This window comes from Podarcis raffonei, chromosome 13, assembly GCF_027172205.1.
Source record: "Podarcis raffonei isolate rPodRaf1 chromosome 13, rPodRaf1.pri, whole genome shotgun sequence".
NCBI classification, from domain to species: Eukaryota; Metazoa; Chordata; class Lepidosauria; order Squamata; family Lacertidae; genus Podarcis; species Podarcis raffonei.
Genome location: NC_070614.1, coordinates 18,209,358 through 18,236,358, shown reverse-complemented (window position 1 = coordinate 18,236,358; position 27,001 = coordinate 18,209,358). Strand labels below are relative to the sequence as shown.

Below are 27,001 nucleotides of genomic sequence, written 5' to 3'. Positions count from 1 at the left end.
CTAGCAGTGACTCTCCCTTCACCTGCTGCCTGATCCTTTGAATTGAACATGGATGCAAAGCAAGTTCTCTTGCACTAAGCTACAGCCCTGGAGTGGAGAACCCCCGCCCCCAATTCTGGACAGCCATGTGCCAGTGGTAGCAGACACACAAATGACAAAAATATCTAAAAACATCCAAATTCCAACATTTTTACAGTAGTATCTCGGGTTACAGATGCTTCAGGTTACAGGTACTTCAGGTTACCGAATCCGCTAACCCAGAAATAGTACCTCGGGTTAAGAACTTTACTTCAGGATGAGAACAGAAATTGTATGGCAGCGGCATAGCGACAGCTGGATGCCCCATTAGCTAAAGTGGTACCTCAGGTTAAGAAAAGTTTCAGGTTAAGAAAGGACCTCCAGAACGAATTAAGTTCTTAACCCAAGGTACCACTGTACCTAGTTTCTGCAAGCGCTTAATGCATCCTTCTGTAGTTTCCATTCTGGCAAGCAAGAGGCGTTTTCAAATTTCTGAGACACATTCCCTGCATACGAAAAAACACTCCATCTCCCATCGGCCCCAGCGAGCAATGATCAAGGATGAAGAAAGTTGTAGTTCAGAGAGCCATAGATTCCCTGTTACTAAAACAGCAGTGATCGTCCCTGTAGCATAGTCGTTTTTCTCATGGTTTAGACTAGTGGTGTGGAGTCTGTGGCCCGCCCAATGAGGCTGGACCACAACTCCCATCATCCTTGACCATTGCCCATGCTAGCTGAGGCTGATGCGACTTGGGAGGCTGTAGGGCCACAGGTTCCTCATCCCTGGTTTAGACAAACACAGAATGTTTCTAGGAACACCTATTGGCTGTGACCTATGATAGCTCAGCTGGTTAGAGCGTGGTGCTGATAACGCCAAGGCTGCAGGTTCGATCCCTGTATGGGACACCTGCATATTCCTGCATTGCAGGGACTTGGAACTAGATGATCCTCAGGGTCCCTTCCAACTCTACAATGGCTTAATGAACTCCCATTTACACAGGAGGTATGCTATGTAATAACAAAGCCCCTGGGAGAGGGAACAGCCCATGATCTTTATGCTCTGTAAGTGCTACTGGAAATGATGCTGGACCAGTTGGAACCCCTGGTCAGATCCTCCTACAGATTGTGTGTCTACATACTGGTACGCTTCTCTCTGGGATGCCTAATTATGATAGAGCGTGTACTTTGCGATGGACTGCACAGTGTTGTAGAATTCCTCAGGTTCCCCACTCTCTCCTTTGCACAAGAACTGGCTAACATGTCACTGTTGGATCAGAAAACTGGGCTGTTTCCTTCCTAGCGGTTCATTCTTCACTGGCCACATGAATGGGTGCAACAGCTTTGCTGAAGATGAGCAGCTAATACAGATGTGTGCAGTTCCTTGGTTCTTCTTCCACATCTCTGTAAGGCTACACAGGGACCCTACACAGGGTCACTGCCTCTTCTCACAGGGCCCCGGTCTCTGAATTACCAAATAGGGACATTTTCATGCAATCTGATGTTTCTTTCACCCTTACTGCGATGGACTTCTCAAGTTTTATCTCCTTGCCCTTGACAGGCAGTCCGTGCCGATGGAAGTTCACCACCACTCTCTGTTATGATCAGAATATTACCTGCCATCTGCATGCATCTGACACATCTTCGTCACAGACTCGGCGCATTTCTTCGGGCCGTTCCAGAAAATACTTTTCAAGTGCTGAGTTGCAACTCACTCCCTTCAGGGCAACAGCATTTTGCCAGTACTAAAAGCAAAATATTGGGCAAAGATGATCCACAACTCCCCTCCCAACTTTAGTCAAGGACTGTGGTTGCACAAGGACCTATTGGCTAGTGCCTGTGACTCACTGTATTTTTGTAAATCATTTAATACCAAGCTTTCCTTTCTTCTTTTTTTAACAGACTGGGTGCTTCTCAGTTGCACCACCAATGTAACTGGCAAACCCCCGGACATATTCCATCCTCCTACAGTCTTGCCATTCATGGATCTTTCTCTATTCCTTTTTCTCTTTAAACTTTTTTTAAAAGATTGTGTTCTTTGAAGGTTCTGCATCCTCCTTCCCTCTCCAGCTATGGAAATGCAAATAAAAAATAAAAAATAAAGAAAACATCAGAAAGGTTACCAGTGAGGACAAAACAGCATATCCCAGAGTTTATTCAGAGCTAGCATTGACAGAGGACCAAGAATAAAATGTGTTACTTCCCTCCCCTGCCATCTGGAAAGGCCCTTAATGATGCACTGTTGCTGCTCCCTCCCTGGACTGTCTCCTGCCTTGCAATGATTTGCTGTTCCGATTTGGCTTCATGCATTGATTTTTTTGCACCTTCCCCTACCGCTCCATGTCTTGATATATTTCCATGTCTTTCCTGGGTTCTCTTAAGCAAGCGCATCTCATCCAGAGAGCTCAGCAACCAAACCGCTTCCTTACCTTGCTGGGCATTGTTTCACGTTTCTCTTTTGCACAAATGAGTTTTCCTAGGTTGTTGCATGGCCATTTCCTTAGGGTGGTGGATGGATTTCTCTAGGCTATGCCGATTGGCACGCATTTTTTGGACTGATGCATTTATTTTTTTACACCGACTTGCATGAAGTGGTGCATTTCTCAGCAGCACGTGGTTTGGCGTGTCACCCCTTTCCTCCCCTTCCAGGTTCTCTCGAGGTTCACGGTTTGCTGTTTCCCCCCTGGGTGAAATGAACTGGTGCATCTCCTCCTAACGGGGCGCCGTGATTTATTTCTCTTTATGTCGCATGGGCCGGTGCATTTTCACTCCTCTGTAGCCCACCGGCTCCTTTCGCAGAGAGTTTGTGCATCTCGGGGGCGATGGGGCTGGAGTGTCTCCTCTTGGTGGTTTCCGCCGGGTTGCTGCATTTTCTCAGCTGTAGGTGTATCTCCAGGTGGTACATGCATAAATATCCTCTCTGAGCTGCATGAATCGGTGCATTTCACTGTCTCGATTTTTCTCTCTATGCACGCATCTGGTGCATTTTCCGCCCGTGATGCAACGTCTCATTCTTCTCACCGGACTGTTGCGTTATTTAACACGGGCTGGGTCATTGCAAGGATTTCGTGCATTTTTGTTACTCCCCCCCCCCCGCTTTTTCTTTTTTTTTTTAAACCTGCGATGCATCTGATTTTCTCCTCCTCCTGTTCCTTCCCCCCTCCTTTTTCCTAAAGAACCACCGGATGACATCATCCTAAAACTGAGCCCCGCCCATAGGCTTCCCCAATTGGCTTCTCGCAGCCCCCCCGCCCACCAGCTCGCCCACCCCATTGGCTCTGCCACCTTGCCACTCGGAGCTCGGCTTCCCCTCCCTTCCCCACGCGTGGGCGGTGCCTAAAGGGCTGTCCCGGACCATGCCGCAGGCTCGTTGGTCGGAACGCTTGTCAATCAGACATCTCTTAAAGGGGCAGGCGCGCCCAAGCTCTGCGCTGGGCGAAGGGGCGGGATTTGCTTCTCTTTTCGCTCTCTGGATCTGCCTGGGCGGGCTGGAGGGGGGCGCCAGGCGGTGGCCGACCGGCCGGCCGGGAGGGAGGGATGCCGGGGCTGGGGAGTGGGGTCCCCCTGAGGGATGGCAATCGCCCCTGAAGGCCGGAGGAGGGGGCCCAGCATCAGCATCCAGGCTCCCTCCTGCATCCCTCCTGCATCAGCACCACCAGGAGCAGCACCGCAGCCTCCCCCGCCTGCTGCAAAGGCAGGTAAGCGCCGAGCTCAGGAACCCCCATCTCCCGGGAAGCCCCGCGCTGCGCCCCGCTGCACCCGATCTCCGCGTCCCTCTCCAGCGGGGCGCCACCTCTCCACCAGGGGACCGTCCAGAGCCTTTGCTCCATCGTCTCCCAAGCTGCCCCCAAATCGTCCGGCAGCTTCTTCTTGCCGTCTCTGCATCCCTCCCTCCCTCCCCGCCGGCCTTTCCCCAATGCGCCTCTGGCTCCCGCATCCCAGGGCTCCCCGCTCCCCATCGCACCCCCTGCGCTGCCACCCGCCGCTGCCTACTCTCTCCAACCACCCGCACCTTTCTCCGTGCGCTCCGCACGGATCCGGCCACCACCACCCCGGCACCCACAGCCTCTCCTACCCGCCGCCCCCCACCCCGCGCCCTCGCCCATCCCGATTCTCCGACACGCTCCCTGCAACTCAACTCCTCCGCCCAACCCAGCCTCCCCGCCGGTGCGCCCTGGCGCCTTCTCCGAGCCCCTTTCCCACGAGATCGCGCCCTGCCTCTTCGTCTCTGCCCAGCCGCGCACAGCCCATCTGCCTGCCGCCGCCTCCTCCTCCTCCTCCCTCTCCGGCTCCTCTCTGAAAGCCCTGCAGCCTCGCTCCGGGCTCCCCTTCTCCTGGAACCTTCCAAGCCATCTCCACCCAGCCCCAGAGACCCACCTTCCCGTCCCCTCCGTCTCTCCACCCACCCGGGCCCTGGAGCCTCTCCAGATAGGTAGGTCGACCTGCCGTGATGGCCAGCGCTGGGGATCTACAGGGTGCCCCACCGCCAAAGCTGGGGAGGCGCCTCTAGCCTCTACCCCCTCCCCAGTCGTCTGTTTCATGGAAGCAGCAGCAGCTCACCAAAGGCCCTCTCTCTGTTTCTCCAGCGGCCTCTCTCCTCCAGAATCGTCTTCCTTCTGCCCATTCCCCAAGCACAGAGGTCTTCCCCCTCCATTCATTTCTTCCCAGATCCTCTGACCAGCCTTGTTTGTAGCTCTGCCCTGCTGTACCTGGTTACCCTTTGAGCCTTGGATGCCCCCACTTAAAGGAAAGCCCAAGCAAATCTACCCATCTCCACCAGACCCCCACCAAGTTTTCCATTTTGCACACCCGGTAATTTACAGTGTGAGCTCTCTCTCTCCCACCCCCCCCCACTTTGTTCCCATCTGGGCCCCCTAAAGACCCCCAAACACCTGTTCTCCCTGAGCACTGTCAATTTTCAACATTGCTCACAGGCGCAGCCGACATCAGCTCCATCATTCTGCCCAGCCATTCCTCACCCCTGCTTGGCTAAAGCAACCCACATTCTATCTCTAGGCAACCCCTCTGCTCTTTCCCTTAGGGAACCTGCACCCTGTTCCACCTCATATCCACCAAGAAACCTATGCCACTCCACCCAATGCTACTCCATCAGATTTTTAAAAAACCCACAGCCCCCTCTAGTTTTTTCTTAATTGGACCATACCCACAGTTCCATTCCTTTTGCCCATGCTACTCAATGGCCCCCAGAACTCTTACTTCTATGGTCTCCTAGATTCCTGCTGTTTTGAACCCGTGCCTTGCGACCAAATCTCTTTCCAAACAGCTTCTTCCTGTGCGTCTTGCACCCTGCCTGCTTTTTCTTCATTACCCTACACCACACAGTCCTATGAGCATAAGAGTCTGAGGCTCCGACCCAAACCCTTAATATATTGTGTTGTCAATATATTCCCATGGGTTGTCTTTTCTGCACCTCGTAATACAACGAAACGGTGGCCTAATATTTTGCAGAGTGGGGTCTTAGCAGAAGCAGGAGGTCAGAATGGCAGGTGCCAGTTTGACAGTGCGGGGATGGGATTTCGAAGTAGATGTTGCAGGGAGTAGAGGACCAATGTGGAAACATAGCTGAAGAGAATCCAGTGCAAGTGTTTGGGAGATGGAAATACATGATGGCTAAGAAAAATGAAGCAGGATGTTGGTTCGGTTAAAAATGGAGGTGCCTATAGACAAAGAAAGTATCAGGCTATAAGGCATAATCACATTATATATCTCCCAAAGGTGGAGAGTTATTAATATGTTGATTAAAAATTGGGGGTCCTTTATTATGTGTTTCCAGGCCTACCTTTCCTATCTGCAAGCAGCTATTGTATTACAACTGAAGTAAAGCTGTCTATTGGAGGGGTTAATGATAAGATTATAATTTGTATGATTCCCACTTTCATTCTCCCAAATTCAGCGATCACCCATAGCTATATTTAATACAGCTCAGGTGCAGGTGTGTAAAAGAAGGTGAAAAACATAGACTGCCTGTCTGTGTGTGTGTGTGTGTGATGCTGTGGTCAGACACATGTTAGGCAAGCTCATAACAATCAACATGCGCCATCCCTGTTTCACAAGCGTGCTCCAAGCTGTGATGTACAACCCATTTGCACAAGCAACAGTAAGTGCTGCACTTTCTGTTTCCCGGGGGCAGGAGATAATGCACGTTCATTGACCGAGATCCATTCTTATGTGCATATTTGTCTGCATATGCATTGCAGTACAAAGGTGTTATAATACTGCACAAAGGTTTGCATGCAGGGCAGCCGTGCAAACAGGAGGGTTAGTCACACGTGCAACATGCGCATGACCACTCGCAAAAATGCCAGAGATGACATGCTGGTGTAGGCAGCTGTGACAACAAGTGTTGTATGTGCAGAAGCATGGGGAAATACCAAAGTGTCATCTGTTAGGCCAAGTATGTAGGCGCTACAAGCTTTTTTGTGTGTGCGCACACAGTTACACTGGAATATGTATGTTGCAGGTGGCTGTGGTGTGGAAAGAAGTATAGCTGTACTAGGTGTGGGGTGTATGTAATCAATGTATCAAGATGAACACGGATGAATGTGGTGAGATTCTAAACAGATTGAAGTGTGACAGGGAAAAAGCAGTCTTTTTCTAAGCCCAGCTGTGCTACATAGAAGTTACAGCACATGTGTGGGATTTTGTACAATGGTTTTTGTACAGATGTGGTTCCACTTGTGGCAACATGTGCCCATAGTTATATTTGTTTCTTTGCACATTCTCTGATGAGCATGAAATCTTATGTGTCATATAGCTGCATAAGAAGAGGATTGGAGCACCAGAGGTGGTGTTTGCGCTGCGCATGTGCAGTGGTGCACTGTTTTGGTTTACATGCACATGCTCACCTTTGCTAGTCATAGACCTGCAAATAAGTTTGTACACGGCCCATGGGTTTGGCAAGGCCTGTTGTGAGTGCATCCTGTGCTATTGCATGCACAGATGTCCGTGTACATGCACAGAAGTCAGAACCCGTTGTGCTTTGTGAGCACCATCACCCATGTCCCAATCTTAGCAGTGTGCAGCTGCATTCAGGGTCTGTGAATGTACAAATGCCTAAACACTAGTGCAGTGTTGGTGAAATTCTATATTCCGCTCCCCAGAGATGCAAATCCTTAAAGCAAACTAAACTCATGTTATGCTACTGTGAAGTTACATTAGCATAGTTTAGGCCAGGCTTCCTCAACCTCGGCCCTCCAGATGTTTTGAGACTACAGTTCCCATCACCCCTGACCACTGGTCCTGCTAGCTAGGGATCATGGGAGTTGTAGGCCAAAACATCTGGAGGGCTGAGGTTGAGGAAGTCTGGTTTAGGCTAATTTTACTTCTTCTCATAATGTTGCTTCCGTGGGAGAAGAGTTTCTTCAAATAATCTACCATGTTTGACAGCAAGTGGGGGAGAAGACAAGCTGAAAGGGACGTGGAGGTTATTGTGGAGGGGGATGTGGCTTTTCCCTCCCTTGAATTCATAGTGTTCACTAGACACTAGTCATGAAGGTTAGAAATTTCAACAACAAAATAAAAGGAGTGGGAGATGCTCAGAATGTCTACTACTGTGCCAGAATCTGGATTCTGAGCTTGTTTTATATATCTCCAATGCATGTGTTCATATATAGCTCCTTTTCTCATGCTGTCTATGAGTGTGTGTATGTGAGAGAGGGGCAGGGAAACGTGAATGTTCAATCCTTGGTGTCTCTTTCATAGCAGCCTCAATATCCATAGATGTATACATAAATGTCTCAATCTCTCCCCACTTCTCAGGTGTAAAAGCTGTGTAAATCCATGGGCCAAAATTACCGTCTGCGGTCTGTGGTTGCACATAAAAGAACAGAGCAATCTAATGCCATCCACAAGCCTCTGACCATTTTGTCTATATTTGTGCTGCATCCTAGACTTTGTATGTCTGTTCTCCTGACCAGCTGCTAATATGAGTTCTTAATGTCTTCTGAAAGCATGAGAGTGACTGTGCATGTGTGGGCCTGTCTTGGCCTTGAAAAGTGTATATTTTTTCAGATTCTGTAAGATTCTGGGGATACTCAGATTTCGCCACCCCCATTTGATGGGCTGTTTGCTTCCATTTGTTTAGCTTGGTGGAGAAAGAGGGTATATTAGGCAATGAGAGTGACCTATGGCACGTCTCTGTTGAGTATTTTCTTGCATGTCTTTATATGCACAGTTTGATTTTGGCCAGGATTTCACGTTGCTCAACCCTAGAACTTATCAGTGGCAAGGTTTGGCCCTTGAATAGGTGAGAGCTCTTTTCTTTTTATCCATTCAAAAGCATTTCTATCTTACGAGCCCTGCTCACAACTTTTCTATGCACTTCTAAGGGAATCTGTTTATCTTGTTGTTCCAGGGAAACTGAACCTCTCCAACTGGAGATGGAATATGGGCATAGAGAGAGGGAGAGAGAGAGAGATGCTTTTAAGTGCTAAGTCCATCATAGACAATGGGCTTCTGACTAGTTTGAGCAGTCGTTATCGAATACCTGAAGCCAAAGCCTCATCCTGCACCTTCTGCCTGGCTGGCAGGAAAATGCCCCTTTGGACATATACAGAGCATCTTTCCCTAAACAGTGAGGGACTTCCACGTACCTCTGATGCAGTTAGGTAATTTTAACCCCTGGACTTGGTGGGAAACTGCTTCACTTCAAAATGTGGCAAACCAGCTCTGCGGTGTTTGGGCCCCCCCCCCGCTCATTCTGCTGTGGGGGGCTAGGAACATTTGCCGCAGAGTCCTGCCCTGTTGGTACCACTGCACGTGGGACTTAATGGGGAGGACCTCTCAGTCAAGTCTGGAACCACTTCTAGATAGGTTTGATTCCCCCAGCTCCCATCTTCTTAAAAAAATAAAATAAATCTGTTCTTGTGTTCTTGTTCCAGAGGAGGTGAGCATAAAACCTCGTCCGCCACAGTAGAGTTGTAATTCTTAGCTTGTTTGTAATATTGTCCAACATTTCTCTGATGAAAATAGGGATGTCGTAATCAGAAACCTGGATGGCTTCTGTAAATCCGGGACTGTCCCTGGAAAACAGGGACACGTGGAGAGTCTGTGTATTTGTGTGTGTTAAATTTGAATGCCTCTGTGCAGAAGGAGGGAGTATTGGGTCTAGACCGTGGCTTCAAATTCCAGGGGTTAAACATTAGCAAGAACTATTGCTAAGGGGAGTTCAGCAATGGAACAGAGTGTTTATGGAGCTTGTAGAATCTCCTTCCTTGGAGATCCCATAGGAACCTACTGGGCATAGATAGGAATCTAGGCATAGATTCCTATCCTGAAACAATTGTTCTGCTTGGGAAACCTGTGGCCCTCCAAATATTGTTGGACTACAACACCCATCATCCCTGACTATTAGCCATGCTAGAGGGAAGAGTTATGAGTGGCCACAGTGGGTGTTTGTGAGAATGAATGAGTGAAATGTCAATATAAATCCGTTTTTCCTAGAGGACCTATTTGAGAAGAGTAAGGAGTGATGAGCCAGCCCCACACCTTGATGTAGCTGTCAAACTCTGGGACCATGGGTGCCCCCTACACCATAGCTGTCATTGTTTCCCATTTTTAAGGGAATTTCCCTTATTCCCAATAGGATTCCTCACAAGAAAAGGGGAAAGTTGACAGCTATGCACTACACTCTTTCCTCTACCCTAGCAACATGGGTGCCAACTTGAATAAAATATTGGGGGGGGATGGACAAGTAAACCCTGCCCTGCATAATCAATCACATGATGCGATGCACAGGCACCATTTTAATGACAATGCCCATCGACATTTTGGGGGGAGGGGCGAAGACCCCTCAGCCCCTTGGAATTGGCTCCTATGCTTAGTAACAACAGGGGAGGGGGGGGTCAGCAAACAGCGTCCCTGATAGTCTTCCATCGCCAACCCTGTAGTACACAATATGCAATGGACCTTTAAACAAGGGACCCAACTATAAGCCGGGTGCCTGAGACTTGGAGGAAGCCCAAGCTAGGCCTGAGCTGTGGAAACACAGGGGTTCGCTCTGCTCCCTCTGAGACAGCTGCTTAGTGTTTATTTTTTTAAAATTTCCGCTCTCCAGCAAACTCTCAAGGATCATAGATGAGCCTTGGGGTCAGCATCAAGCCCTTGGGAGACCAAGCTGTGTCCCCCGTAGTGGTTTGCCAGTCTGGCTGTGGCCCTGGTTGTCCACAGCTAACCACAGGGCCTTGCCTTAGGCTACTTAGTAAGGCCATGGCTGAGGTAAAATGTGAACCAGGGTTGTCTTGCAAGGGAACAGGGGAAAGGTAGGAGAGGTTGCGGAGAAAGAGTATATCTGCATTGGCCCAGGGACGATTGTTCTGAGAGGAAAAACAAGGTTTTGAGGAAGAGCTTGGAATATGGAGGCTGTTCCAGACAGAGGGAGCAGCCTGGCAGAAGGTAAAGAGGCAGGCGTGAGGAGGCAACAGAGGGACGGCGGCTGTGACGGCAGGGAAAGCGTGTGACTTGATTAAAACCGGGTAACATTTTAGGACACAGACTTGATTCCCAGCAAGCAGAGGTGGCTGCAGTTTATTCAAAGCGCTGCTGCTACTGCTGCTTCCCACGCCAAGTTAGGCACAGAGTTTGCAACGGGGGTGAGGAATCTGCCGTCCTTCGGGTGTTGCCGGATGGCAGCTCCCATCATCCCTGACCATTGGCAACAGGCAGGCTCTCCATCGCTGCTTTGGAAAGGTGTTCTGCGGCCGTGTTTCATTTCGTGGAGGGTAAGTTTAGCAGTGACTACTCCTGGCCACAATGGCTAGCTTCTCCTTCCATTGTTGGAGGCAGTGCACCTCTGAATCCCAGTGGCTGGAAACCGCTGTCGCACTCGGGTCCTGCTTGTGGGCATCTGCTTGACCACTATGGAGACAAGAAGATAGACTAGATGCCTAATCCAGAAGGACTCTTCTTATCTCTAGTTGCATTGGGAGAATGGGGTGAGGGTATTGTTACAAACTCAGATATACAGTCATACCTCGGGTTACAGAAGCTTCAGGTTGCGTTTTTTCAGGTTAAAAGGTAAAGGGACCCCTGACCATGAGGTCCAGTCATGACTGACTCTGGGGTTGTGGCGCTCATCTCGCTTTATTGGCCGAGGGAGCCGGCGTACAGCTTCCGGGTCATGTGGCCAGCATGACTAAGCCGCTTCTGGCGAACCAGAGCAGCACACGGAAACGCCATTTACCTTCCCGCTGGAGCGGTACCTATTTATCTACTTGCACTTTGACGTGCTTTCGAACTGCTAGGTTGGCAGGAGCAGGGACCGAACAACGGGAGCTCACCCCGTCGCGGGGATTCGAACCGCCAACCTTCTGATCAGCAAGTCCTAGGCTGTGTGGTTTAACCCAAACCTGGAAGTACCGGAACGAGTTACTTCCGGGTTTTGGCAGTCACGCATGCACAGAAGCGCTAAATTGTGCTTTGCACATGCGCAGAAGACCAAATCGCAACCCGTGCATGCGCAGGCATGCAGCTGCGGGTTGTGAACACTGTGGGTTGCGGACGTGCATCCCGCTCGGATCACATTTGCAAGCCGAGCATCCACTGTATAAGCTGGGTGCCAAATAGCTCCTTAAACGGAGGTTGCAGTCGCCAAAACAGAAAGTCCAGTTGCCATTTTGGGGCAAGGCGGCCATAAAGTCTTATTTTTTTTTCAAATGATGAACTAACTGTGATTGATTCTCCATTCAACATCTGGCTCATTCCAATGACAACCTTGAGCTAGGTTAAGAACTTTGAGAACCTAAAGAAGAAAAGCCACTTGATCCAGAGACAGTCCACATATATATTGGCCCATTCCAACCTCTTTTTCTTAATGGTGACATGGACAACTCATAACATAGGAATATTCTTCACAATTATGAGCAGCAGTGCAGTATGGGGGTGGTGGTTTGGTAAGTTAAAACAAGTGACAACAATTAACTATAATGTTGTTCACCACTCCTGCTCAGGCTGCACAGAAAAAAACAATTTGGTTCCAGAAATTGATTCTGATTGTGCAGATAAAATATAACGGATAGAATTCTATGTAATAGTGTGTGAAAACAGTCCAGATCCAATGATCCCCAGATGGTGGAGATGTCAGGCGCTTCACTTGGTCATAAATGGTCAAAAGACTAGGCGCAAAAGACTTCAGATTAAAACTGCAGAGTGGAAGGACCAGGAGGACTAGCTACTCTCTGAAGACTGAAGACCCGCTTAAAAAATGTCTAGGTGCGCCTTTTTTATAACAAGAATACAAAGCTGAAAATGAATGAACCTGCAGCTAAAATATCATGTTCATTTTTCACGTGCTCTAGTCCTTCCCCTGCCCACCCCCCTAATATTCTTAAGAGGGTCTCTTCTCCAGTCCTCAGAAAGTAGCTGGAAGTGGGGAGGCAGAAAAAGGTCCTCCTTTCCTTCCACTCTGCAGTTTTAAACTGAAATCTTAGTGTTGCGCCCAGAGCTCAGAAACTGCTCGCGCTAGTGGAATTCCCTGTCGCAAAATGCGCTGAGAACAATGGGAGTTTCAAACACTGGTCACAGGCTTGAAGGGGTGAAGTAATCAATGGCACTGTATTGAATTGCACACAAACTGGAAGTCGGTGGCATCAATGAGATGTTACACTGCTCCTACAAGTGCTGCACCCATGAGGGAGTGTCTAAAGATGTTCTGTCTCCCTCCATTCCTTTGTGAAGTGCCTTTCCCCAATTTTAGCTGCCCTTGCTGTTGCTTCTGGTTCAATTCCATCCCCACAACTCATCAGGTTGCATCCGCACAATGCCTTTAAAGCACATGACTTCCCCCAAAGAATTCTGGGAAGTGTAGTTTAACCCTTCACAGAGCCACAGTTCCCCTAACAAATTACCATTCCCAGGATTATTTGCAGGGTAACTGCGTGCTTTAAATGTGCTTAATACATACCGGTATATGCAAACCCTCCAACATTTCTCCAATGGAAATAGGGGTGTCCAGTGCTTTTTCTTCTAGAAAAGAGGTGCCAGAACTTGCCACAAACACCTCTCTCATTCTTTTAGAATGGCAATGACGCCCAGCTGAGAGGTTCCAGAATTGAGTTCCAGCAAGTTCTGGCTGAAAAAAGGCTCCGAGGATGTCCTATTCCATACCCTCCAACATTTCTCCAATGAAAACAGGGACATCCTAAGGGAAAGTGGGACATTCCAGGATGGCTTCTGTAAATCCGGGACTGTCCCTGGGAAATAGGGACACTTGGAGGGTCCGAATATGGTGTGGAGGTGAAACTCAATTCTCCACCTTGCATATAAGAATGTAGGCCCCTTGCACAGCAGCCATGTTACTTAATAGTTCTGTACAGCACCTAGCGCATCCTGGTGAAATTAATGCTGAGTCAAGAAGAGTGTGGAAACAGCCTCCCTGGCACCAAGTTAAGCAGACTTGCATAATTCATAACTCAGCACAATTTTTTGGAAAAGAAACTTTTACTTACTTTCAACACAACATCACCATCAACCTTCCTTCATCTCATTTGCCCTCCTAGACTGTAAGAAGGGCCCATTTATTCCTTGCATAATCCGTGTGAAGTGTTGTGAACGTTCAAAGACAGCCATGCGAATGCTGAGCATTGTGCCAATTTTACAGATTGGGAAAAGCGAGGCAGAGAAGTTGATTGCCCAAGGTCGCCTGACAACTTCTGTTGTGAACTGAGCTACGCTTTGAATCTAGGCAACGCAGATCCGTGACCACTAGGCCTTATTGTGTGCGGAATGGGAACGAAACAGTCCTGCATGGACTGTTGTTTCCTTCAGCTAACAGTTGTGGGGGGAGGACTAGGGGCAGGGGGCATTTTGGCACCGAAGTCAGACTGAATTGGCCCTAGCTGAGACAGGATCGAGGGTGTTGCTCTAGGGTTGCCCCATATGGGAAAGAAAATAAATGTTAGGGTGGGGCAGGGTTGCTTTTCTGGCAACTCCAGTTCCCCAACCGGCTGAGCCTCATGCCTGCCCCGTGATTACACTTGATCTCCCCATCCGCCCACAGAGTTAAATCTCAAGCTCTTCCTTCCCCCTGCCAACCCAGAGCTGCTCCCCAGAACCAATGCTTTTGTTTGGGAGGTGGCTACAAGAACGTCACACTTGCTATAGTAACATCTCCGGTTTCCCATTATCTCCATTCATAATAAGTTAGCCGGTGTGTCATCTCGTTGACTGTTTCCCGGACTCCTGGCTCCCAACCTCTCCTCCCGGTCCCCTCCCCACAAGGGCAGTGCAGATCTTCTGTGCTAGAGATCATAGTCGTCCCGAGTTCGTATGCATATATATCTCCTCCCATATAGCTGAGTGCTTGAAACTCTGGTGGGTCCAGATTCACAGTTCTAGCCCTCGGGTTTTAGCTTAGCCTGCTCTTCCCAGAGCCAGACACCACACCACTTCTGGAATCCATGGAGCCTTGGGACATGGGAAGCTGCTCTATATATACTAGGTCAGACTATTTCTCTATCAAGTATTGAGTATTGTCTTCTCAGAATGACAGGTGCTGTCCAGGTTCTCAGGTGTCGTCCATCACCTACCTAAGGAGATGTTGGGGACTGAACCTGGGTTCTTCAACATGCACAGTGTGTCCTTTAGCTGTGATGTCAGCTGTGCAACTTTTTGGGATGAAATACTCTGGTTTCCCTGTCCCCCTGCCTTTGAGTCAGACACACATTTCCTTACTTTTCACCTATAGAACTCCAGAGTTCAGGGGTATTATTTGGAGGGTTTTGTTGTTGATGGTGGTGATGCTAATTTGGCGGATCTTATGATTTACGTGGAAACTGGTTGTGTACTTTTTGATGTTTTGCTTATTGTTTAGGACTAATGATAGATATATAATCTTAATTGCTAAATGGAACCTTAAACCTAAGCTGCAGACACCACAATGGAATGTCTATGTAGCGTTCCCCCACCCCAGTGGGATTTACTTATTTATAAATTATTATTATTATTATTATTATTTATTCCATTTCCGTACTGGTTTATAGTTTAATGAAACAAATCTCAAAGTGGTTTACAGCACATTAAAACATCAAATAAGACAATCTAAAATAAAACTAGTTCAAACTCCTAGGAAAATATTTCAGATCCTTCTCTAAAAGACATTATACTCCATGTGGTTGAAATGGGAACACAAAATGTTCCCAGCACCTGGCAGATTCCGAATACTGTTTATGACTACCTTTGTTATGTTTGTAGTCTGTAAATTGTGTGTGTGTGTTGTAAGACTCCTTACGTGGTTTTGACTTTGGCAAGGCGGCATACAAATAAAATGATTTTTTTTAAAAAGGACTTTCCTCCTTTGTTTCTCTTTCTCTCTCCAGGATCCGGGGCTAAACGTCCCTGAGAGCCTCCAGTCTTTCCCTGAGGAGCCCCCCCGGGGGCAGCCCTCCCCACCCCACTTGGCATGATGATGTGCGAGGTAATGCCGACCATCAATGAGGACAACCGCCGCGGCTCGGCCTACGGGGCCGACGACGCCAACTTTGAGCAGCTCATGGTCAACATGCTGAATGAGCGCGAGCGGCTGCTGGAGACCCTGCGCGACACGCAAGAAAGCCTGGCCACCTCCCAGCTGCGACTGCGCGAACTGGGCCACGAGAAGGAGTCCCTGCAGCGCCAGCTCAACATTGCCCTCCCGCAGGTCAGGAATGGGGTTGGGGGGTGTTTGTGTGTGTGAAGGACAGTGGGGGAAGACGGCTGGGCTTGCTGGGAGATCTGGGAAGAGGAGTCACTGGCTGGAAGTTCAAAGCGTTGTTGGCTGTGGCCACACTCACACCATCCGTTTAAAGCGCTACGATACCACTTCGAACAGTCATGGCTTCCCCCAAGGAATTATGGGAGCTGTAGTCCGCTAAGAGTGCTGAGCAGTGTTAGAAACTCAGATATATACCGTAATCTAATCTCCAAATGGCACCTTAAACCTAAACTGTGGTCGTTACAATGGAAAGTCTAGGCGTTTTCTGCCTCCATGTTATGTATGTATGTATGAGTATATTCGGGGGACGCGGGTGGCACTGTGGGTAAAACCTCAGTGCCTAGGACTTGCCGATTGTATGGTCGGCGGTTCGAATCCCCGCGGCGGGGTGAGCTCCCGTCTTTCGGTCCCAGCTCCTGCCCACCTAGCAGTTCGAAAGCACCCCTAAGTGCAAGTAGATAAATAGGTACCGCTTTATAGCGGGAAGGTAAACGGCGTTTCCGTGTGCTGCGCTGGTGCTGGCTTGCCAGAGCAGCTTCGTCACGCTGGCCATGTGACCCGGAAGTGTCTCCGGACAGCGCTGGCCCCCGGCCTCTTAAGTGAGATGGGCGCACAACCCTAGAGTCGGACACGACTGGCCCGTATGGGCAGGGGTACCTTTACCTTTTATGCGTATATTATTTCCATACCGCTTTATATCTTAAATAACAAATCTCAAAGCGGTTTACAACACATTAAAACAACAACAAAAAACCACAAATCCAACAGAGAAAACTACTGTACCTTTCCGTCAATAATAATAATAATAATAATAATAATAGTAATAATAATTGTATTTATACCCCGCCCTCCCCGGCCAAAGCCGGGCTCAGGGCAGCTAGCACCAGTAAAATTACAGTAAAAACATAATAGGGAAAAAAACCTATTTAAAATACAGGTTAAAATGCAGCCTCATTTTAAAAGTAGCCCGTAGATCAAAACCGTAAGGGGAGGGAAGACATAAGGGTCAGACTGAGTCCAAACCAAAGGCCAGGCGGAACAGCTCTGTCTTGCAGGCCCTGCGAAAAGATGTCAAGTCCTGCAGGGCCCTGGTCTCTTGTGACAGAGCGTTCCACCAAGTTGGGGCCAGTACTGAAAAGGCCCTGGCCGTAGCTGAGACCAATCTAACCACCTTGCAACTTGGGACCTCCAAAATGTTGTCATTTGTGGACCTTAAGGTCCTCCGCGGGGCATACCAAGAGAGGTGGTCCCGTAGGTACGTGGGTCCTAGGCTGCATAGGGCTTTAAAGGTCAAAAACAGCACCTTAAACCTGACCCTGTACTCCACTGGGAGACACCCCCATGTATAAGACACACCCTATTTTTTTGGGGGGGGAGATGGCAAAAAGTTGTTGAGCTTATTTTTGGGGATGCCGAAAATCGCTCACCCACACGAATCACAAAATCCGCCTCCCGTCTGTCCCCTCGCCAGCAGAAGCTGTCAATCACTCACAGCACCCAGTCAGACATCCGCCCCATGCACTACCCATGTATAAGGCGACCCCCACTTTTTAGCATGATTTTTAATGAAAATAACCTAGTCTTATACACGGTAAAGTACGGTAATTAAAGCAACAAGGAAAATATTTCAGATCCTTCTCTGAGCGACATTTTGCTTTCCCCAGTTGCCAGCCTGACATCCAGAGATCTTCGCATGGTTGAAATGGGACCCACGCCAATCGTAAAATGGGCCTGGCTAATTTCGAACGCTGGTGCTGAAAAGTTGTTAGGAGGTCCCAGTTCCCCTTCCAGAGCTAAAGTTCTCAGAGTTGCCTGTGAATAGAAATTGATTGTTACTCTGGGAATTGTAGTTTGGGGGGGGGGGATTTGGGTCTCCTAACAGCTCTCAGCACCCTTCACTTTATGGGAACTACAGCTCCCATAATTCCTCGGGGGAAGCCATGAGTGTTCAAAGTGGCATTGTCGTGATTTAAAGGGACGGTGCGAATGTGGCTTGCGAAGGTCTGGCATGCAGATGGGTTGTGCTGAGGGCATGGCTTCCAAAGGAGAATCCCTGGTGTTCTGGTGTAACTTTAGCAAGAGGAGGCCGTGTCCACTGAATAAAGGTAAAGGGACCCCTGACCTTTAGGTCCAGTTGTGGCCGACTCTGGGGTTGCGGCGCTCATCTCGCTTTATTGGCTGAGAGAGCGTACAGCTTCCGGGTTATGTGGCCAGCATGACTAAACCGCTTCTGGTGAACCAGAGCAGCGCACGGAAATGCCGTTTACCTTCCCACTGGAATGGTTCCTATTTATCTACTTGCACTTTGACGTGCTTTCGAACTGCTAGGTTGGCAGGAGCAGGGACCGAGCAACGGGAACTTACCCCGTCGCAAGGATTCAAACCGCCGACCTTCTGATCGGCAAGTCCCAGGCTCTGTGGTTTAACCCACAGCACCAATAGTGTGCACCAATGTTTCATTTGCAAGTGGGGTGGTTAGAAGAGTTCTTAGTTCTTCTGTGGTGACCCCAGAAGCTCCTGTTTTTGTTCTTTTTGGTTCTGTATAACTTGGTTTGCTTTATAACTGGACAAACCACAAGTGTACAAAATAGGAGGTGACACTATATCAGAAGCAGAGGACCGGCAGACCCTCCCAAGTGTCCCTATTTTCCAAGGACAATCCCAGATTTACAGAAGCCGTCCCAGTTTCTGATTTGATCCCAGAATGTCCCACTTTTCCTTAGAATGGGAATCGGAGGGTGAAGCTTGTGGATTTCATTAAGTGTCCTCTGTTAGTTGAGCACTGGTGCAGATTTCTCAGTCCATAGCAATCGCAAGCAGCTGACCCCACATGGCCAAGCCAGAAAGCAGGCCAAGCCAGGAAATCAGCAGCCACTTATAGGTGTGACCACATATATGCATGGTGCCAGGAAAATAGATAAATAGAATCACACCAGGAAATGGCAGGAGAGAGCTGGAGAGTCCACTTGACTTGTGAGGAGACGCTCCCTGGAGGCAAAAGAGGGTGTCATTGATGGTGGAGGAAGCCCTGAAGAGACCTGTTTAGGCTTCTCAGCCTCCCCGCCTAACAGCTGATGTGCGGGGTAGCGCAGCAGCAGCAGCAACAGCAGTTGCATTCCTTCGTGGCCTCCAGCCAGCCTCAGAGCTTCAACTCTAGATAGTATGGTCTGGATTGGAGAAAGTGTGGGGAGAGAGCAGGAGAAAATTGGCATTTGGAGGCTTTTTAGAGGATGTTCCCCACTTTATATGATTTCGCTTATATGTGTAGGGGACCGGAACATTACCCTCACCTACGTTGGGGGACGCCTGTACAGTGGTACCTCAGGTTACATACGCTTCAGGTTACAGACTCCGCTAACCCAGAAATAGTACCTTGGGTTAAGAACTTTGCTTCGGGATGAGAATAGAAATTGTGCTCCGGCGGTGCGGCGGCAGCAGGAGGCCCCATTAGCTAAAGTGGTGCTTCAGGTTAAGAACAGTTTCAGGTTAAGAATGGACCTCCAGAACGAATTAAGTACCGTATTTTTTGCTCTATAAGACTCACTTTTTCCCTCCTTAAAAGTAAGGGGAAATGTGTGTGCGTCTTATGGAGCGAATGCAGGCTGCGCAGCTATCCCAGAAGCCAGAACAGCAAGAGGGATCACTGCTTTCGCTGCGCAGCAATCCCTCTTGCTGTTCTGGCTTCTGAGATTCAGAATATTTTTTTTCTTGTTTTCCTCCTCCAAAAACTAGATGCGTCTTATGGTCTGGTACATCTTATCGAGCGAAAAATATGGTACTTAACCTGAGGTACCACTGTACTCTGCATCCCAGAAAGGGATGGTATAGTTTAAGTGTGGGGAACCTTTGACCTTCCAGATCTTGCTGAACTACAACTTTCATTATCCCTGGCCATTGGCTGTGCTTTTTGGGTCTGATGTTGAGGTCTATAGTTTCCCCACACCAGGCATAGATGTGGTATTGGAAAGGGGATGTTCTGGACGTGAGAGAGTCTGGGACATTCTTCATGGTTCGGACAGATTGAATCCTACCTCAGGTATATAGATTCATTCTGAGAAGCAACGAAGGATCCAGCCGTTTTCATTCTGCATCATTACCGTGATGCTAAAGTGCAGATGGGGCTATATTCATTTATTTAAGGAACTTTTATCCCACTCTTCGGGGGGGGGGGGAAGGCTCCGAGAGCGGCTTACAGATCACCAAGAAGAAAAATACAGTCTCTGCCCTCAGGCTTACAATCTTAAAAGACACGACATACACAAGAAACTGTAGGAGGGTTACAGCAGCTGCAGGTTTTTTCTTTTGCTAGATTCCCTTCTACCACCACACCCCTTCAGTGTTCCTGCTCGCAGATGTTAAACCACCAACTCATTACTCATAGGTAGCAAGTTTGACTTTTTAATGTCATTTCGATGCTGGCGCCTCCTGGAAACTCAGATGTCAGCTACAGATGTAGGAGATGGAATTGGGTAGAGTCCTGGATAACTTTTTAGGTGCTGCTGTTCCATCTTAGATGTAGCTTCTTGTTATTTCAGGGTGCCAGGGGAAACTGATGGAAAGGAACACAGAAAAGTCATGTTCACAGTGAATCACAGTGAGCTTATTTGGATCAGACATGGGGAGTCTTTGGGCTGAGGTCCAGATTTGGCCCACCAGACCCACATTTGGTCCATGAGGCGTTTCCCCCCCAAATCATGGCCGTCAACCTCACACCTGATTCCTTATGTGATGTCCAGTGCGGCGCAGGTATAGACACGACTGGATTGACTCCTTGCTGAGTCGAGACCTGCAGAAAACAAGTTGATTTACCCAGCTGATGTGTGCAGAGGTCAATACTGTTCAGAATAATAATAATAGTAATAATAATAATAATAATAATAATAATAATAATAATAATTTCTTTCTTTCTTTCTTTCTTTCTTTCTTTCTTTCTTTCTTTCTTTCTTTCTTTCCCGCCCATCTGGCTGGGCTACCCCAGCCACTCTGGGCAGCTTCCAACACAATATTAAAATACAGTAATGCCTCAAACATTAAAAGCTTCCCTAAACAGGGCTGCCTTCAGATGTCTTCTAAAAGTCTGGTAGTTGTTGTTCTCTTTGACATCTGGTGGGAGGGCGTTCCACAGGGCGGCACTACTACCGAGAAGGCCCTCTGCCTGGTTCCCTGTAACCTCACTTCTCGCAATGAGGGAACCGCCAGAAGGCCCTCAGCACTGGACCTCAGTGTCCAGGTAGAACGATGGGGGTGGAGACGTTCCTTCAGATATATTGGACTGAGGCCGTTTAGGGCTTTAAAGGTCAGCACCAACACTTTGAATTGTGCTCGGAAACGTACTGGGAGCCAATGTAGGTCTTTCAAGACTGGTGTTATGTGATCTCGGCAGAACAAACTAGTTCTGCATGGGGAATGTGCTGGAATGGTCTTCTCAGAAAGCAGGACTGAGCTTACTGGCCATCAGCTGGTGGTCAGAGAATTCAATTCTGCTTGACCACTCCTGCAACCCCCATGGGCCAACTTTGACAGGTGGGTGGGATAACTCCCTGTCAATCGCCTGGTTTCATTATGAGTTCAGGTAAATGACTGGTTGGTTATCCTCCCCACTGTCAAAGTTGGCTCATGGGGTAGGGGTGGGGAGATAAATATCTGACCCCCTGGGCCGGAAAGATTTCCCCATCCTTAATATAGATGATGTGTTTTGAGAAGTATAGAAGTGCTCTTGACTTCCTCTTATTGTGTGGAATGTACAGTGGTACCTCGGGTTACATACGCTTCAGGTTACATACGCTTCAGGTTACAGACTCCACTAACCCAGAAATAGTACCTCGGGTTAAGAACTTTGCTTCAGGATGAGAACAGAAATCGTGCTCTGGCGGTGGGGCAGGAGCAGGAAGCCCCATTAGCTAAAGTGGTGCTTCAGGTTAAGAACAGTTTCAGGTTAAGAACGGACCTCCGGAACGAATTAAGTACTTAACCCGAGGTACCACTGTATTCAACTATTTTATCTGTGCTGCAGAAAAAAAACAACCCCAAATTCTGCACATGGAATGAGGGCAATATATGAAGATAATTAACATGAAATGCCTCATATTATCTACACATGCTGAAACAGCTATCTGAACACGCCCATCCAGTTCTATTGGCTAGAACTGCCAATAAATACATTTTCAGCCTCTGCTTTGCTTCTTTGAGATTTAGGACTTACTTTGAAGCCAGACAGGGGAGGTGGGTGGGTGGGTGGGGAAGAGGCAACTTGACATTTTCTGAATTCTAATAGAGTCATTGGATTCCATCACAGCTATGTGGATTTTCAGGGCCCTTGGAGTTAATCAGGTCTTCCATTCCCTATGTAATCCTTAAATTAAGGTTTTGGGGACATTCGAAAAGTTCAAGCACATGATTAGCCCATCCTAACTTATTATGTTTCTATTGCTATTTTAACTGCTGGTCATCTCTGCTTCCCGATTTAGTTTTGAAGTGAAGAAGAAAATTGCAAATGTATTCACTTTTGTAATGTACTGGTGATTTTATAACCTACCATCATACCACCCCTCATTCTTCTGACCTGCATAAAAACTCACTTATTATTATTATTAATAATAATAATAATCATTATTAAAGAAAGAATAGGAGCAACATTTTCTTAACCGATTAACCTGGCTGCAATCCTATACAACTTACTTGGGAGAAAATGCCATTGAATTCAATTGGACTTACTTCTGAGCAGAATTGCATCAGATTGCACTTTAAATATTTAGATGAGAATCAATAGTTATATTAACAAAGCCTGAATACAAGTGTTTTTATAATATACTGAAGGAAGAGTGAGATTACTAATTGATACATAAGCAAATGCTATTGCTCTTTCAATACAGTATCTTCCTCTTTGTTCTCTATTACACTTGTACCAGATCCAAGAACGGTTCTCAAATAAGTTTCCCCTATTTCTTAGCTATGACCCTACCCCAATGCTGTGATCCTTAACTGTGACCGTAACCCCAATCCTACCCCAATTGTCCTTTTGGATTAGTCAACCATGGCTTTTGTTGGCTAATCTACTGATTCAAGTTTAGAATACTAGCTAACTACCTTTTTTAAAAAAGGTTCCAAAAATGCATGGACAAAAAAAATGTATCATTATACAGTGGTACCTTGGTTCTCAAACGCCTTGGTACTCAAACGCCTTGGTTCCCAAACGCCGAAAACCCGGAAGTGAGTGTTCCGGTTTTCAAACATTTTTCGGAAGCCGAACGTCCGATGCGGCTGTAGGCTATTGTTTCCGGGGCGCCTGCACCAATCAGAAGCTGCCCCTTGGTTTTCAAACATTTCAGAAGTCAAACAGACTTCAGGAACGATTAAGTTTGGCACTTTTCATTTATTTATTTTTGAGGCTTTTTTGATTATTTGGTTTTTGTGACTGTGTGGAAGCCAGTTCAGCTACTGATGACTGATTGATTGTGTGACTGCGAAAATGGATAAAAGCCCCCCATCCAAATAAGTAAGGAAAAAATAATAATTTTGATTTTTATCATCTATATTACTGTCTTATTTATTTTATAGCACAGTACATTGATTATTGCTTTCATTTTATGGATCAATGCTCTTGTTAGTAAAATTCATTATTGCTCTTTTAGGGGTTGTTTTTAAAAGCCAGGAACGGATTAACCTGTTTTGCCTTTCTTTCTATGGGAAAGCATGTCTTGGTTTTGGAACGCTTTGGTTTTAGAATGGACTTCCGGAACGGATTAAGTTTGAGAACCAAGGTACCACTGTATTAGTAGTGACATCGTTGTTACTATCCAATACGTGCCTGCGGCTGACAGAATCACATCTCTGTCATAGACTGTGCATATGAGTGGAGGTTTTGGATTTTAGCAGGTACTTACTACACAAAGGGACGTGGGTGGCACTGTCGTCTAAACCACAAAGCCTAGGGCTTGCCGATCAGAAGGTCAGTGGTTCGAATCCCCATGACGGGGTGAGCTGCCGTTGCTTGGTCCCTGCTCCTGCCCACCTAGCAGTTCGAAAGCATGTCAAAGTGCAAGTAGATAAATAGGTACCGCTCTGGCGTGAAGGTAAAAGGCGTTTCCGTGTGCTGCTCTGGTTTCACCAGAAGCGGCTTAGTCATGCTGGCCACGTGACCCAGAAGCTGTCTGTGAACGCCGGCTCCCTCGGCCAGTAAAGCGAGATGAGTGCCACAACCCCAGAGTCGTCTGCGACTGGACCTAGTGGTCAGGGGTCCCTTTACCTTTACTACACAAAATCTAGAAAAATAATATACAGTGGTACCTCGGGTTAAGTACTTAATTCATTCCAGAGGTCCATTCTTAACCTGAAACTGTTCTTAACCCGAGGTAATATTTCTGGGTTAGCGGAGTCTGTAACCTGAAGCGTATGTAACCTGAAGCGTATGTAACCCGAGTGCCACTGTATTGTGTTTTCGAGGAACAGTTATAGCAATCCTGCAGTCTCTGAAACGTTAAGCTGGGGGACGGACGGACCTGCAGCTCTTTAGGTGTTGTTGAACTACAACTCCCATGATACTTGAATATTGACCATGCTGGTTTGCGTTGATGGGTATTGGAGTCCAACGACACCTGAAGGCCACAGGTTCTCCATCCCTGCTTTTAAGTGCTTCATAAAGGATGCTAACCTTGCAGATATACAAAGTGGCCAGAGAACAGCAGAAGGTAACGTTATCTATAATGGATCTATATGAACTGAATCGAAATCAGTATACAGTGATACCTCGAATCACATACGTTTCAGGTTACATATGCTTCAGGTTACATACGCTTCAGGTTACAGACTCCGCTAACCCAGAAATAATACCTCGGGTTAAGAACTTTACCTCAGGATGAGAACAGAAATCGCGCGGCAGCAGCAGGAGGCCCCATTAGCTTAAGTGGTGCTTCAGGTTAAGAACAGTTTCAGGTTAAGAATGGACCTCCAGAACGAATTAAGTACTTAACCCGAGGTACCACTGTAGTGTGGGTATTTTTTTTTTACAAAGGACTCTCGTTGGACTCAGAAAAGCAGGAGCATTGTTTCTCAGATGAAGTAAGACTATCAGGGAGACAGCTGAAGTGTGATAATGGATGACTTCCAGCTACCCTCAGATTGACTGGATGAATGTAAATTCACGTAGTGACAAAAGGCTATTTCTAGATACAATGAGTTATTGTATTTTGGAACAGTTAGTCATGAAGCAGACAAGAGAAGGGGCAACGGTTGAGTCTTCTTGGTGGTGTCAGGTCTAGCACCAGTTGCAAGTGTCGTTGAATTGCTTGGAGATGGTGACCACAATGCTATCAAATTAAACGCAGGAGAGTGGGAAATTGCCCAGAGTGTCCAACAGTCACTTAATTTCGAAAGGAGAAATTTTATCAAGAGAGGGAATTGGTTAAAGGGAACTGGAACTGCAATTAGGAGGCTCATATCCTTTCAGGAAGCTTGGAGGCAATTTAAAACCGCTGTAGTAGAGCCTCAGAATTCATACATGGATTAGAAGAGGTACAAGCAAACCCGGGAGGATGCCAGTGTGGTTAAACAGTGGAGTCAGGGAGGCTAGAAAAGATTAGCACAATCAAGCTCCGGTAAAACTATCTCTGGGTGTTTGCAGTAGAAATCTCCTATGCACAGAGCAGGGTGGCCTAGCAGTTAGAGTGTCGAACAGGGATCTGGGAGACCAGGGTTCTAATCTCCACTCAGCCATGAAACTCACTGGGTGACTTTGATCCAGCCACTCTCTCTCAGTCCTAACCTATTTCACAGATTTTGTTTGTGGAGATTAAGTGAGGATGGAGAGAGCTTTTAAGGTATATTTGTACATGCACCGTAAGATTTTCAGTAGCGCAAGCAAGCAGCTGACTAGGTAGCGTGAAGATTCACTGTCCTGGGGGATTTAAAGGAAAATGTTGGAGGTGTTGAAAAGGTGTATTGTGGGATTAGGGGTATTGATGCCTTGTGTTAGACCAGTGGATTGGACTGGGTAGCTAATTTTATGAAGATGGCCCAATAGGAGATGATAGGCCAACTCTGATGGCAACATTTCTGCCTCAGTTTGGGACAGGGTAGACTAGCACTTTGTCTCTGTCCTCATTTATTAGTTTATTTAGGGGTTCTCACCTGCCCTCTGTCAACTGGGAAATGGTTAAATATCGCCTTCCCTTGTTGGTATAATATTTCCTTTCCAGTGCTAAAATTAAGTGAATACTTAGAATTGGCTAAACTTACAAACTCAATAAGAAATCATTCAAAGGAGAGAATAAGGAAAGAATGGGATGTTTTTATAAAATATATGAAAAATGGAGGTTCCCAGAATATCACTTGGCTCAGCATAGATTAAAATCACACTGGCAACCAGAATGTTTCTCCAGACTTACCAATTGAATACAGATATTTAGGAAAAGGAATCATCAAGTATGTTCATGGGCAGCAGGAAGTCATGTTAGAAATCAAGGAGTCAACTCAGAAATTGAAAAAAGATGGCTTGTACTCCCTATGAAGAAGTGTATTTGAAAGTGCTTGTTTTTGAGGCTTTTTCCATTTCTTTTTTCATTTCTCCCCCCCCCCCCCAATTGCTGAAATTCTTTTTCTTTTCTTTCTTTTTGTTTAATTTTCTGTTATTTGGTGTGTGTGTGTGTGTATCGCCTTCCCTTGCCCTTCAACATTTCTTTGATGAAAATAGTGACATCCTATTCCATACTCTCCAACATTTCTCAGACGAAAATGGGGATATCCTATTCCATACCCTACAGCCTTTCTCCGATGAAAATAGGGACGTCTTAAGGAAAAGCGGGAACTTCGGAATCAAATCAGAAACCGGGATGGCTTCTGAAAAGCTGGGCCCATCTCTGGAAAATAGGGACACTTGGAGGGTCTATCTTCCCCACCACCTCACCACTCCCCTAATCTGACTTGTCTTCTTGTCTTTTCCTTCTCCTCCCCTAGCTGTTAAGTTTTCCAAAAACATGGGAAGGCCCAAACTTGAATCTCCTGTATCACATCTGTTTTGGCCTAGAGATTTAAAACAAAACAACCAAATTTGAAGTGTGTTACTGGGATTGAAAGGGGATTCTGAAAATATTAATAAATACCACTGCTTTCAGGTAAAGTTGCCAAGTCTGAGCTTTGGTATGAAACACGGTACTGTAGTAAGCTTGGTCCATATGGCTGGCTCCATCTAGCGGTTGAACAGTATAGTTGTCCCAAGTGGAAATTCCACTGGGGGCCAATGTTCTCAGGACTCTTTAAAGAAAGCAAGCGGGGGAAGCCACACTC

At 47.2% G+C, this 27,001-nt stretch overlaps 1 protein-coding gene, 1 long non-coding RNA gene and 1 other non-coding gene across 15 annotated transcripts in view; 2 read left to right on the top strand and 1 right to left on the bottom strand.

The window, feature by feature from the left end:
• The first annotated feature begins 848 nt into the window (after positions 1 to 848).
• Positions 849 to 924, top strand: TRNAI-GAU (transfer RNA isoleucine (anticodon GAU)). Its single transcript has one exon. It is a non-coding gene; the product is annotated as a tRNA-Ile (tRNA).
• A 2,559-nt stretch (positions 925 to 3,483) lies between these two features.
• Positions 3,484 to 27,001, top strand: part of PPFIA3 (PTPRF interacting protein alpha 3) — a 61,512-nt gene continuing 37,994 nt past the window's right edge. For 12 of the 13 annotated variants that reach the window (XM_053362753.1, XM_053362750.1, XM_053362752.1 and 9 more), the window contains exons 1-2: positions 3,486 to 3,713; positions 15,348 to 15,667. In XM_053362753.1, coding sequence (XP_053218728.1) covers positions 15,431 to 15,667 — 237 coding nt within the window. In that variant the 5' untranslated portion in view covers positions 3,486 to 3,713; positions 15,348 to 15,430. Of the gene's footprint in view, positions 3,714 to 15,347; positions 15,668 to 27,001 lie in introns of all 13 variants that reach the window. The other variant, XM_053362749.1, reaches the window with a different exon arrangement.
• LOC128400530 (uncharacterized) lies at positions 19,907 to 26,926 on the bottom strand. The gene is made up of 3 exons (XR_008327339.1): positions 26,818 to 26,926; positions 20,435 to 20,507; positions 19,907 to 20,270 (listed from the first exon to the last, which is right to left on the bottom strand). It is a non-coding gene; the product is annotated as an uncharacterized LOC128400530 (long non-coding RNA).